Here is a 14129-nt window from a genome sequence, read left to right on the forward strand (position 1 = left end):
ATATCTTCAAACACCCATCTATCCATCAACGTTACATTCATCTAAACATTCGCATTTATAATATTAGTAAGTTAAATAAAAAGCAGCTCTTGAAGGCATAAATTCGAAAAAAATAATTTAAAAAAACGAATAAATAGTATCCTATGTCCGTCTCCTGGCTCTAAGCTACCTCCTCACCAATTTTCAACAATATCAGTAAAGCCGTTCTTGAGTTATAAATAGTGTAACTAACACGACTTTCTTTTATATATATAGATATGAATGTTTGGATGGATAAATGGATGTTTGTTTGAAATTATATCCAGAACGGGTGAACGAATCTCGATGAAATTTGGCATACATATACAGTCATATATGTAAATAGTCTGGAAGAACACATAGGCTTATAATTTATTTTTTTAATTTCGCGCGAACGGATTCGATGGCGACAACTAGTAAGGGATAAACCAGTAACCCAGAAGGTACCCAGTATTTCTCAAGTAATTCAGCTGAACACCTGGAGTCAATTGAAGACCCGGTGGAGCATGGCGGCGGAAAAAAAGTAAGGGTTCACAAGCTAAAGAAACAACGAAATACTCGTAACACAGGCTTCATAATAACAGTGAGATTTTGAAACGAAAGCCTCTGTTCTAGATTTTAAAATTTCATCCGACATGGAAATTTGTTATATTTTAGCAAGTTATATTAATAGTTACATTAAGACCTAAATATTTATTCCTAATATTACAGTAATATAAATATTTATTAATTTAGCTAATAATTTGCGTAAAATTCCACAAAAATACTGATAGTATGTTTTTATTAATCGATGACTGTTTTGGCGCCGGCATTTATATTATCAAATAGGTTCTACGAACGTTTGACCGCAACATTAAAACAGCCCAGTCAGGTCACAACTTCTGTTTAATTTATTTTTTAAATTACGAATACTGGCTAGATGTTCTTCGGCTTTTAAAAATAGAACTATTACGATTTTCGAAAGCGTTTAAAAATAATAGTCTGGAAAAATACCGCGCCAATTACGGCGGTACGCGGGATAAAAATACCGCCAAAGTTTTCGGATGAAAAAACTTACAACAAACAAATTGATAAGGGTACCACAGCATTAGAGAAGCCAGATGACGTATTCCGAGGATTCAATTGATGTTCATTTGAATTTAAATCACGAATAACCCGCATTGCAATACCACGAGCACCAGAGACTGGCATGAAGTGGAAGTAGCCATATGTTCCGTCTTATAATTTATAGTTATATTACGCTTCTCTTTTTATAAGGAAAGTGGAGACAGGAAGGGGAATTTCTGTTCGTTTGTTTTCCTGTCTATAAAACGACAACGCATCTGCAACCTTTAATTATATACCATAATTAGATGGCCTCTTGCTCGATTACCTTCTGCGATATAAAAAGCTTCTTACAGAGGAATAGTTGCAGGGCAAGTTTATTACAAAAAAATCCTAAATGTCGTACCAATACTATCGAGACAATTACAGAATAACAAAGATACTTATAGTTGAACATGTTTCAATGTACGTCATTGCTTGAATGACGCACGTAGCTGCAACATTCCTTGTTTTTTTTTTTCTTTATTGTCCATGTACTTTCGATTGCTATTGTCCGTTTACGCTGTGAACAAATATGAACAAGCTCGAACATACAATACACGCAACGCAAGGAAATCGTAGATACTATATAGGAATTTAACAGTGGTAGAGCCCGCTTTAACATCTACGCACGAATTGGCCCGGCTCGCCCGGTGAAATACCACGACCACACAGAAGACAGGCGTCAAGTGGAAGCAATTCCGCGTTTCGTCTGATGGGTGTGCGTCCCGGAGGCCTAATTTAGTCCTCTTTCCCTTCCCATCCTTTTCTTCATAAGGAAAAGATGGGAAGTGAAAGTGGACTTTCCGGATGAGGGGATGCATGGAAAGGGAAGATATTTTCTTTCTGTGCATCCTCTCCACCGTCGATTAAAGGTAGGCAACGCATATGCAATTGCGTATGTCTATGGGCATTTCGCTATTTCAGCGATTTCATGTGGCCGCTCGCTCGTTTGCCACCTTTTGATACATGAAAAAAAATACTTCTGGGTTTAACCTAACGATTACAAGTCGGCGTAAGGACGCTCAAAGTGTAGACGAGACATTCGTTGGACACAGAGAAACAGAGACATCGAGATGAATCTATTCGATTTTCTTTTATTTCATCATATCGATTATATTAGACCTGGCTGGTAAGTTTTATAAATATTTTATAATGACAAACATAAAATAAAGGCTGCTGAGTCCTCTTCTTACTAGTTGCCGCCCGCGACTACGTCAGCGCTGTATTAAAAAATGAATTAGTATTCTAGGTGTTCGTTCTAGGTTCTATATCTATGCCATATTTCAATGATATCCATAAAGCCGTTCTGGAGATACCTTCAAACAAATATCCATCCATCCAAACATTCGTATTTATAATATTAGTAAGATGTGACGTCAAGATGTGGATGTTGCTTGTAGTAAGCTTATATTGAGTGACTTCATCCTTTATTATCTTCCAAACAGAAAAAAATAATTAATATAATGCAGACAGTCGCACATAAATTATTGAGCAACATTTAGAATGCGTCTGATGTCACAAAAATATTATCACGACCCACTCGTACGATTCTAGTGAGTTCTAATTGATAATTTGTGAAAACAATATTGATAAGCGCATTGAATCTGGCTTTTATTTGGAATAAACAATTTTGTATAAGTAAGTCTCTATGGCCAATGCAAAATGAGGATGGATCGTGGCGCATAAGGAAAAATACTGAGATCAAGAAGTTGGTGGCCAAGGCCAACATCATTAGCGAGGCAAAAGCGCAACCACTCCGTTGACTCAACCACTTAGTGAGAATAGATGATGTTCGGGGCGTCAAACGCGCATACATGAGACGACCCAGTGGTCCTCGAACAGTTGGCCGTCCCAAGTATCGCTAGGTGGATGAAGCGGTTAAAGATTTTCGGAAGCTATTTACATGTTCGGGACTGGATTGGGATTGCGCAGGATCGGGAAAAATGGAGACTCTCGTTGTGGGAAGCCCGAAACGGATCGCTGCGCCACTCCTGTTATATATTATGAGTAAGTAATATGAATCCTCGAGCCGATTGCTAATATTTGTCATCACGCTGACCTAAAATGACTTATAATTGATAATTTTTAAATCGAATTATCAATTATAATTCTTAATCGTTCAAATCCTTTCGTAGCAATGTTAAAACCAAACAGGTGGGCCTATAAACTTAAATAGCACAGAGATATTTGTTATTAGAAAGACAAGCACTAAAATGGCTGTTCTAAACCAAGTATTAACAGTTTGTTTGGTATTTTTACAGAATTAAATCGCTTGAGTTGTCATCAGCTAGTCCTGGGATCGAATCCCGACATGTACCAATGTGTTTTTCGATTTACATACATACATTTATCCTACGTTCTTAAGATTAAAGAAAACATCGTGATGTAATTAGCACATATCTGCGAAGAAATTCAAAGATATGGTTAAAGTCAACTCGCACTTGGTCATGTTGACTATGGCCTAGTCACTAACTTAGGGTTCCGAGCTCTTTAGTGGGGAAATATAGTGAGCTCGTGATGATTGGCATTTTTGAATGGACTAAGTCACGGGTAATCGCTATCTTAAATATCTAGTTTCCTTAGCAACTATGCAACATTATTGCTTTGTTCATAATGACATGTAAAAAAAATTATGAAGACTATCGAATAGACTATAGAAATATATAATATTTTTATTTGTTGTCGCCTTACGTCGTATTTTCGGTGTACTCAAAATGTAAGGGTTTTGCAGAATGACACACGGATACGGTCGCGTTATTGACTTATTTTCTTGTAAATAGATTTTATTGATTATTATTTTATAAATTTATATGTTTTACACTATATTACACTTATTTCTGTTAATTACACACGGAGCGTCAGTGGCTCAGGAGTCAAGCACTTGACTTGCGATCTGCAGGTCCTGAGTTCGAATCCCGCCATGTACCAATGTGTTTTTCGATTTCTGATTTAGATATATCGGACGTTCTTACGATGAAGGAAAACATCGTGATGCAACCTACACATACCTGAGAAGAAATTCAAAGATATGTGTGAAATCATCCAACCCGCACTTGGCCAGCGTGGTTGAATATGGCCTAGTCACCCCTAACTTAGGGTAGGGTCCGAGCCCCTCAGTGGGGACGTATAGTGAGCTGATGATGATTACACTTTTTTACAATTAGTGAATATTGTAATTTAATTATTTAAAAAATAAAGAATAACAAAATCTTTGGTCACAACGACCACAACTTTGAAAGTATTTGAAACACTTTTATTTTGTATTTTTTTTAATAAAACCTTTTCTAAACATGTACTTAATTGTAATTTATTGGTAATCATGTGAAATAAATAACAACACTACTAAAAAAAAACGCCCGATTGAAAAGAGTCAAAGTACATAAACTAACAATAGGTTTAACAAATAGGTTTAACTTGTCAGAGAAAGGATTAAGTTTATGGTATTAGTTTATGTTCTTATCTAGCGGTACTTTACCGTCTTTTTCTCATAAGGAAAGGATGGGAAGTGGAAGTGGACTTTCCGGATGAGAGGATGCATGGAAGGGGAAAATATTTTCTTTCTGTGCATCCTCTCCTCCGTTGATTAAAGGCAACGCATATGCAATTGCGTATGTCTATGGGCAACGGTCACTTCGCTATTTCAGCGATTTCAGGTGGCCGCTCGCTCGTTTGCCACCTTATGATATAAAAAAAATAGTACTTAACATAAATATTGTGTAGTAACAAACACGTCAGATAAAAACACTATCGACCTGTTTACTTAACACTTGCAGAAATAATACAAATACTTATTAAAAATAAATATTTTTCTTATAAATTGTATGTCCTAGTTAACTTCAATAATAGTCATACAGACAAACATAAAATTTATTATTTATAATTAAGTACAATTATAAAACATTGAGATGCAATGTGCAATTTATTGTTTAAGGTGGCAATGAAGAAGAAAAAAGAAAAAGTTTTTATTATAGATAATAAAGATTAAAACGTTTAGTAGCTGAGAAATTAAATTAAACTTAAGTTACCATTTATGGTTATTTTGTGTAATCTAGTGATGCCCACACTAGGCAATGTCTGTATCGTTGTCACCGATATATAATAGGTATACAATATTCTGTCCACAAAACGACCACGAATCGCTCGTTATTTCCCATTTTAGCAAAATGAGAAATAACGAGCCGAATCATTTCTCATTTCGCTAAAATAGCGAAGTGACCGCTGCACAGAGACATCTACAAGATGTTAAATGCTGTGTTGCTTGCGTTTAATGCACAGAAAATGACGCATTGAAACACATTTCCCACGTACATTGTCTCCAGCGCATTATATTTCAAAAAACAAAAAGGGGTTGAAAGGGAAAGAGGACTTGAATTTGGCCTCCGGCACACAACTGGTCTATCGGGCCATTCTTGCAGCAGCTCTCTAACTCGACTCTAACACTGTTAAAATTGCACATAGTAATAGCGGAAAAATTCAAATATTTGTGTAGGCGACTATTTTGCACGGAGCCAGTGTGCTTGAAAGTGCTTAATCACTCCTAACTTAAGGTAGTTTAGCCTCTTTGTGGATTCGAATGTGACCTGACGAATCCAATCTTACTAATATTATAAATGCGCATATTTAGTTGGATTGAAAACGACTGAACGCATTTCTATGAATTTTGGCATACATACGTAGAACATAGTCTGGAAGAACACATAGGCTACTAATTATGTCTTGTTAATTCCCCGCGGACGAAGTCGCGGGCGACAGCTAGTGTAAATATAAGATGAACTGCTCCTGTGTACGTCCTGTCAGTACGAAGACAATTCTATATTGAATTTCCTTTATCTTGACTTTAAAATAATGGAAAGAACATGAATCATATCATGAGAAATTATCAACAAACTTTGGATATTAGGATCACTCATCTACTCTAGTTTCAAACAGTTGTAATGCATATTGATATAGATAGAAAGTTGATTCTACATTCTTTTGCTGTATGAATTCATTCCGATTAGTTAATAATACTGACAGAAGATAAATCAAATGATAAGATTTCATATAAATGTGATAATTTATAAAATATATCGCCATTTCCTTAGTTCGAACTGTTGAGTGTTGTGATCGGTTAATACAGTATGATCTCAATATGATTACAAGAATATTTGTAATTTTTAGTATTTTAGGATTAGGCAGTGCACAATTGGTACAATTTGGACAGTGTAATGCTAACATCGCCTTGCAGACGAATTTCAATCCAACACGAGTAAGATATTTTTATTCATCATCATAATAATCAACCTAAATTTATCCACTGCTGGATGTAGGCCTCCCCCATCGATTGCCACAATGCCCGGTCATGTGCCGCCCGCATCCAGTGCACTCCCGCAACCTTGACCAGGTCATCAGTCCATCATGCGGGAGGGGAGGCCTACCTACCTAGATATTTTCATTACTATTTGATTTTTAATTAAATCGTATCAAATTAATATATCTGTATATTTTAATACTCACTTGTAACAAGGATATGGTGAATTACAACAAACAGAAATATGTATTTGGGATATGTTTAAAACAAAACCAAGAGTGATATTTGACTCGCTTGTAGTTTCTATCTAAACGAAGTTTCACGCTTATAAAGGCGTCCGTCGGAACTGGACAATTACATTTACTTATAGAGGTTTCTCGCTTCTCCAGGTTCGATTGTTTGAAGTGTATTTTAGGAATTAAATATTGGGATGTGATACTTTAATTTTGAACGAAGCAGATATTAATTTGACAACGATATTGCTTGTTTTCATACTCTTGTGGCAAACGAGCGAGCGGCCACCTGAAATCGCTGAAATAGCGAAGTGACCGTTACCCGTAGACATTTAGACATTTAGTAATTTTGGATTATTATTTCCGTTACGATAAAACCTTTAGGATTAACATTATCGTGTGTAGATTATGTTCGCTTTTAATTTAAATCTAAAAACAACAAAGTCGCCAATTTTTGGTAAACCGGTCCAGTCTTTTAGCCAAATATTTAACAATACTTTGTAGTAAATCTAAAACTGGTATTGATTTCTACTCTATCTCGCTAATCCTACTAATATGTTTAATGCATTTTGGATGGATGTATGAATGTTTATTACCATGTATAATAACTCTAGAATGCCTTAACAGATCTGGGCGCATAGGAAGGGTAAAAATCTTTCGGTAGGTCCCTTCCTTTGTTGATTAAAGGTAGACGATGCATATCCAAATGCGCTTGTCCGAACATGACCGAAATCTTTAAATACAGCTTCGACCAGTCATGTGTTAATGTGATTTTCGACTTAAATAACATGTAAATTTATCACAATTCTTACGGAGAAGGAAAAGAAATTGTATATACATATGTGTGCAGTCAACCAATCCGCACTGGGCCAGCGTGATTGACTGTGGCTTTTACTTAGGGTTGCCAAGCCCTAAGGGTGCTTAGTACCAAAGTTAATAATCTTTCCCAGTAGGCATTCACGAGCTCCCAATTACCAAAAATTGGCATAATGCTTCGTCCAAGATGAAAGACAGGTCTTAGTGATATCTTCCGGGTATATATCATGATTAAAGTTACAAAGACGAACAGCATAACGTGATGGCCTCCAAGCCTTTCGGTGAATATATTTCATCATCATCAGCTTACTATACGTCCCCACCGAAAAGCTCGGAGCCTACCCAAAGTTATGGATGATTAGGCCACAGTCAACCACGCTGGTCCAGTGCGGGTTGACTTCACACATATCTTTGAATGTCTTCTCAGATATGAACTGGTTGCATCACGATGTTTTCCTTCACCGTAAGAACGTCGAATACATGTACATTTGTAAATCGGAATTGAAAAACACATTGGTAAACGGCGGGATTAAATACCCAGGACCTGCAGATTGCAAGTCAAGTGCTTGACCCCTGAACCATTCACGCTTTTTATATATTTATAACCTGACAAAGACAAAAAAATGTGGCTAATATTTAGAACATAGATTGCAATCTAGAATACTCTTTGTGATTTATTTTACTGATTGAATTATTGGTATTATAAAAAATATCATTTACAATCATCACCTAAATGTGTGATGCGTTTGATAAACAGTGATAAGATTCGTGACATTATTTGAAGACGATCAAAGGTTAACGATATAAGTACGGAATCGTGTAATTGAAATCGCAATTTTTACGTATTAAAAAGGTAACACGAGTTAACAGGTCTAAACATGTGCAACAATATTGCAGATTAGTATTTTAAAATATCTTGGCTGTCTAAAGGCAGTACGCTGCGTAGTACCCACCCTACGCATCCCGCTGCCACGCTACACCTATTGTGTTCTTCCGCTAAGTTAATAACTGTGTAGATTATAAATTGAAAAAAATCTCTTTAGTTTTCCTGTCATGTCAAAAACTACAAGGAAAAATTATAAATCAAGCAATCTTAGTAATCTATCTTACTAATATTATAAATGCAAATGTTTAGATGGATGTATGTTTGTTTGAGGGTATCTTTAGAACGTATCCCGATGAAATTTGGCATACATATAGAACACAGTATGGAAGAACACATAGGCTACTACATAGGAGTCGCGGGCGACAGCTAGTACCAGATAAAGGCTAGGAACCATCTTTCGAAACTACACACGCATAAAAACGTCTAAAAAACAAATGCTAGTCCTTCACTTTGTTGTCAGCTCAGATGTGCCCCATCGAGGGATTCGAAACCTACCCGTTAGGAGTGACAAAGCCATAGTTAACCACGCTGGGCTGCAGCGGGTAGGATGACTTCAAATTTCATCGCAGATAAGTACAGTCTGAATACCCATGGACATAATTTGGGCTATGTAAATGGTCTAAAAAAATAAAAATGCTTTCGATTTCCTGAAAAGATCCATTATATATTTGATCCAAATTAATTTAATTACTAGTGCGTTATGTAAAAGAAAATTATGTCCGAACTGATTCATTCCGATATCAGATTATTCGGTTCCTTTTTATCATTACTTAAAACTAATTTTTGATACCAAAAATAGATTATGTTAAATATTCTTTTTATCTATATTACTCATAACTTCGGCATTTATTATTTTGCCGTAAAATTATAATCATATTATATTTACATGTTTTAAATATATTTATGATTACCGTGAAGACCTCTTTGGTATTTTATTCTCTTTAATACAAAGCACTTTTATTCTTTACACTCTACCTTATGGAACCTTCAAAAGTAGAGTGAATAGGCATTTACTAAGCTAACGCGTATCATCTTTCGACCAAATCTCCACTAACACCAGGTGGGATCGTGGTCAAGCGCTGGCTTATCATACGTAAAAAAAAAATCTCCTATGATCTATTGTCGTTTCGAGTCCACACATTTTCAAAACCGATGTTCTACGATTGGTACAGCATAAATATGTGTACTATTTTAGTGATAATAATAACAGTATAATCACATATTTTTAGACATTATAAGTTAGAATAATTCGGCGCGAATGACGTGCTTTCGTTACAAAGTCTAGTGTCAGAAAGAATAGTGAGGGGACATAAACGTAGACATTTTAGTAAGGCTAGTGTTGAGTCAATACACTGCCACATTTTCTTTCTAACAGTATGTAGTATTTGTGAGTGGCCCTCTTGGCATTTTAACTTACATCGTTTACTTGACTTACGTATCGGCGTACTAGGAGATACAAGATAGAGCGAACTGGCGGCGCACTGTGGACGCCCTCTGCCCCACTACGGGGACATATGACTTTAAGTCAAAGTAATTCAAGTACTAGGAGATCGATGTATCTTCCATCATCTGAGTAATTACTACCATCTTCATCATGTCTCCTTTCATAAATCCACATATCTCTCACTAGGCCTACCTCTATCGGTGTACCCATACATTAGTAATTTAACCTTGAAACATTCGTTTCAATTCGTTTTTCGTATTTTTATGTTAACCTAAACCTTGACATCATTGTAAAGATAAATTCCAGGTAGGGCCCTAGTAAGTGATAGTGAAAAACAATATTTTAACATCGTATCTTGATAAAAAAAAATTATCTTCACCCGGTACTTGGATAACATGTTATAACAATTTGTTGCCAAGTTAATCTAATGAGGAACATATTTTTTTTATAATCTTCCGTTTGTACTAATGCAATACTTTGATTTTAAACCATACTGTACTCACTTTACTGGAGTATTTTAACAGTAGTAGAGCCCGCTTTAACATCTTCGCATGAATTGGCCCGGCTCGCCAGGTGAAATACCACGACCACACAAAAGGCAGGTGTGAAGTGAAAGCAATTCCGCGTTTCGTCTGATGAGTGTGCGTCCCGGAGGCCTAATTTAGTCCTCTTTCTCTTCCTACCCTTTTTCTTATAAGGAACTGGAAGTGGACTTTCCGGATGAGAGGATGCATGAAAAGGGAAAATATTTTTTCTCTGTGCAACCTTTCCTCCGTCGATTAAAGGTAGACAACGCATATGAAATTGCGTATGTCTATGGGCAACGGTCACTTCGCTATTTCAGCGATTTCAGGTTGCCACTTGCTCGTTTGCCACCTTATGATATAAAAAAAAGTATAGTTATAATAATAACGCAACATCTGCAAGAGAGGTGTGTCATGTGTCACTACTAGTCAGAAATCTAAGTGTGCGACATCAAGTCAATTGAGCAACCGTATCCATTGATTATTCTGCAATACACAAGCATTTCGTATAAACCGGAAATGAGGGCGACAACATTTTAAAATGTATTTTCATGTTATTATAATAACCATATCACGAATTTAATTTAATAAAATAAATAAACTAAGTTAAAAATTATTTTATATTGATCGTATATTTTTATAAAGTTGTATGTATGGTATACTATACAAAATGAAAATAAAGGTTAATTCATTACTTCATGTCAATAGTGTTAGGATCTAAACGGGAATATTCCTGAGAACTAGGTACTTAGTACGTTAATAATCATTTCTAAATCTATTTTCATTCAATTTCAAAAACATGTGATTTTTGTTTTAGTTCCTTGGCACGTGGTATGGCATAGCACGAGCAGAAAATAACCTACAAAATGGCGACTGTGCGGTTCTCGAATTGACACAAAACAACAATGTTATTAATGTAACAAACACAGCTGTTAACAATAATTTCTATGGAGAAATCACCGGCACAGCAACACTTGAACAGGGCACTGCGAAATACACGCTCAGACTGGATGGCGTACAAAATCGTAAGAATACAATTTATCTATACATATAAATATAATTGAAGTGTCTGTTTGTAATATTAAAATAACATTTTTTATAATTTTTCGTCTGTTTGTTTGTTCCGGATAATCTCCGAAATGGCTGGACCGATTTTTACGAGACTTTTATTGGCAGGTAGCTAATGTAATAAGGAGTAACATAGGCTACATTTATTCAAGAAAAAATCTTTTATTTTTAGAAAATAAAGTAATATTGCAATGTCTAAGTACTGTCCAGTACCGCGCGCAGCTCAGACGCGGACGATGTCGCAAGAATAGCTAGTCATAAATAATATCACCTTGAAATGTATTTTTACGTATTATATACAGACAACAAATATCTTCTCCAAGTCCTTAACCTGTCTATTAACAGGAAATTTAAAGACAAGAATCAGCAAGATTGTGACCCAGAATGTCTCCCGTAAATAATACTAATAAAAATCTGTTCATTCAAGTCAAAATCTGCCCTATCGTTTGAGGACTTGCCCTATACGTTGGCAAAGTTATTTAAACTAAAATTTTACATTTTTGTACAGCTGTTGACTTCTGGATCCTGACTACGGATTACGACAACTTTGCTGTTGGTTACGCATGTCAGAACATTGGAAATGTGCAGCGAAGCGGTAAGATATGTAGTTAATTCTAAATAAAAACAACTTTCCACATCTAAATAAAAAAATACACAATGTTGTATCCAACAAAACACACACAACAAGCTTCAGGCGCATTTATTATGATACAAAAGTTCAAATGCAAGGCTTTCACTAATTTAAATGTGATGTCTCTTCCAGTATACCTTTGGCAGTTGGGACGGGCGACTACATATCCCACCGAGATGATGGAAGCACTCGTTAACACTACTATAAACAATCTTCTTGGCATCGACACTTCTGACTTAAGGAGGATCGACCACTCGGAAAACGCCTGCTATGTCCTACCAGAAATCGCTAACAACGAATCTGTTATACTTCCCGGACAATGTAATACCAATATGAGTGTTGTTACCAATTTCAACGCCGCAAGGGTAAGAATGAAATAAATATACATACTTTTCAAGAGCTTCGATGGCTCAAGGGTACTTGACCTGTAATCTACATGTCCTGGGTTCGAATCCTGCTATGTACCATTATATTTTTCGATTCTGGATTAACATATGTAAATTTATCCGACGTTCTTACGGTGAAGGAAAACATCATGATGCAATCAGCACATACCAGGGAAGAAATACAAAGATATGTGTGAAGTCAACCCGCAATGGGCCAGCGTGGTTGACTATGGTCTAGTCACTCCTAATTAAGAATAAACTCTGAGACCCTCAGTGCGGACGTATGACGTGAGCTCTTTTCAGTTCTGGAAAAGAGGTTGAGGTTTTATCTGTCTTCTTTGCTATAAAATGACAATAATGGTTTGTTCAGAATTTCTCTTTCGTCTCATTTATAACTGGTTCTTGAATTAATAATGTTTACTTTTAATAATATAAAAACATTAAATTAATTAGATCAATGACTTTATAGCACGCCACATTTATATTGAAATTAAGATAAATTTTCCTTCATTTAATTAATCTTTCTTCGTGTTATTGACTCATTTTACTATCTTATTAAATAAGTTATTACAAAGGAGAAATTAACAATGAATGAAACACTCATTTTATTTACATAAATTTTAATTTTAATCCAAGAAATATTAACTAAATTAATATTATAAATGTGAATGTTTGGATGTATTGTTGAATGTTTGTTAGAAGGTATCTCCAAATCGGTTTCATGGAGCTGAATGAAATTAAGAATAGACGTAGAACATTTTAAGAACACATAGGCTAGCTATGATCCCGGAATTATGTACATACGGTCCCCGTGAAATAACTTTGTTTTGATTCCACATATTTACTAGATAACTCTGTAACACATATTTTTAAAAAGCACAGATTTAGAACATAGTCTCGAATAACACATACATCATTTTAATTTAATTCCGTCCTAACAAAGTCGCGTGCAATAGCAAGTCTTATTCGTATAAGAATTTCGTCGAGTCTTATTCGTAGAAGATTTAATTCATTAATCATCAGCTCACTATACGTCTCCACCAAAGGGTCCATAGCTTACCTTAAGTTAGGTATGACTGGGCCATAGTCAACTCTTATTCCTATATAAATAGATAAAAACATGACTAAAAACTAATTCAAATAGCAAGAGCGACCTTATCGCTATAAGCGATCTCTTCCAAGCACCATTGGGTTGCCTGACAGGAGAGACCAACATAGATAGTGGAATAAATAAATAAGAGCAAGAATTAATTTCAGTTCGGTGGAGTATGGCATCAAATATCAAGATATTACACAGAAAATGAAGGAGGATCTTGCAACAGAGCTGAATACACGTTATCAGGCGCTGGTGTCAACGTCCTCAACAGTCAAGTGGTCAATCAAAGATTAGAGACAATCAGTGGAAGAGCAACTGTTAGCACAACAGATGGATCCGCTAAATTAACTGTCAACTTAGAAGTAGCACCTAACGGTATGTACTTTTTTTTATTAAAAATATTAGCAGATTTTTTTGTAAATTTACTAATATTTCTTTTACAATTCCAACTAAGCTGTATTGCTTGTGCTAGGATATGGTTTACGACAATAGTCGAATGGCGGAATTCGAACCCCCGACCTGGTGATCGGAAATCCTTAACTATTAGGCTATTGACGCTTGAACATAACGCACAACCAAACCGTGATTTTAAACTGCTGTGACTCTTTAACTCTATCAAAAAGCTAATAAATGAATGACAAAACCAAATAA

The 14129-nt window shown here is 35.6% G+C and overlaps 1 protein-coding gene across 1 annotated transcript in view; it reads left to right on the plus strand.

The window, feature by feature from the left end:
- Positions 1-6168: 6168 nt before the first annotated feature.
- Positions 6169-14129, plus strand: part of Chbp (chlorophyllide A binding protein) — a 38639-nt gene continuing 30678 nt past the window's right edge. The window contains exons 1-5 of the mRNA XM_013315367.1: positions 6169-6352; positions 11115-11322; positions 11874-11960; positions 12129-12361; positions 13640-13853. Coding sequence (XP_013170821.1) covers positions 6236-6352; positions 11115-11322; positions 11874-11960; positions 12129-12361; positions 13640-13853 — 859 coding nt within the window. The 5' untranslated portion in view covers positions 6169-6235. The remainder of the gene's footprint in view (positions 6353-11114; positions 11323-11873; positions 11961-12128; positions 12362-13639; positions 13854-14129) is intronic.

This window comes from Papilio xuthus, unplaced genomic scaffold (assembly GCF_000836235.2).
Source record: "Papilio xuthus unplaced genomic scaffold, Pxut_1.1 DF826961.1, whole genome shotgun sequence".
NCBI lineage: Eukaryota > Metazoa > Arthropoda > Insecta > Lepidoptera > Papilionidae > Papilio > Papilio xuthus.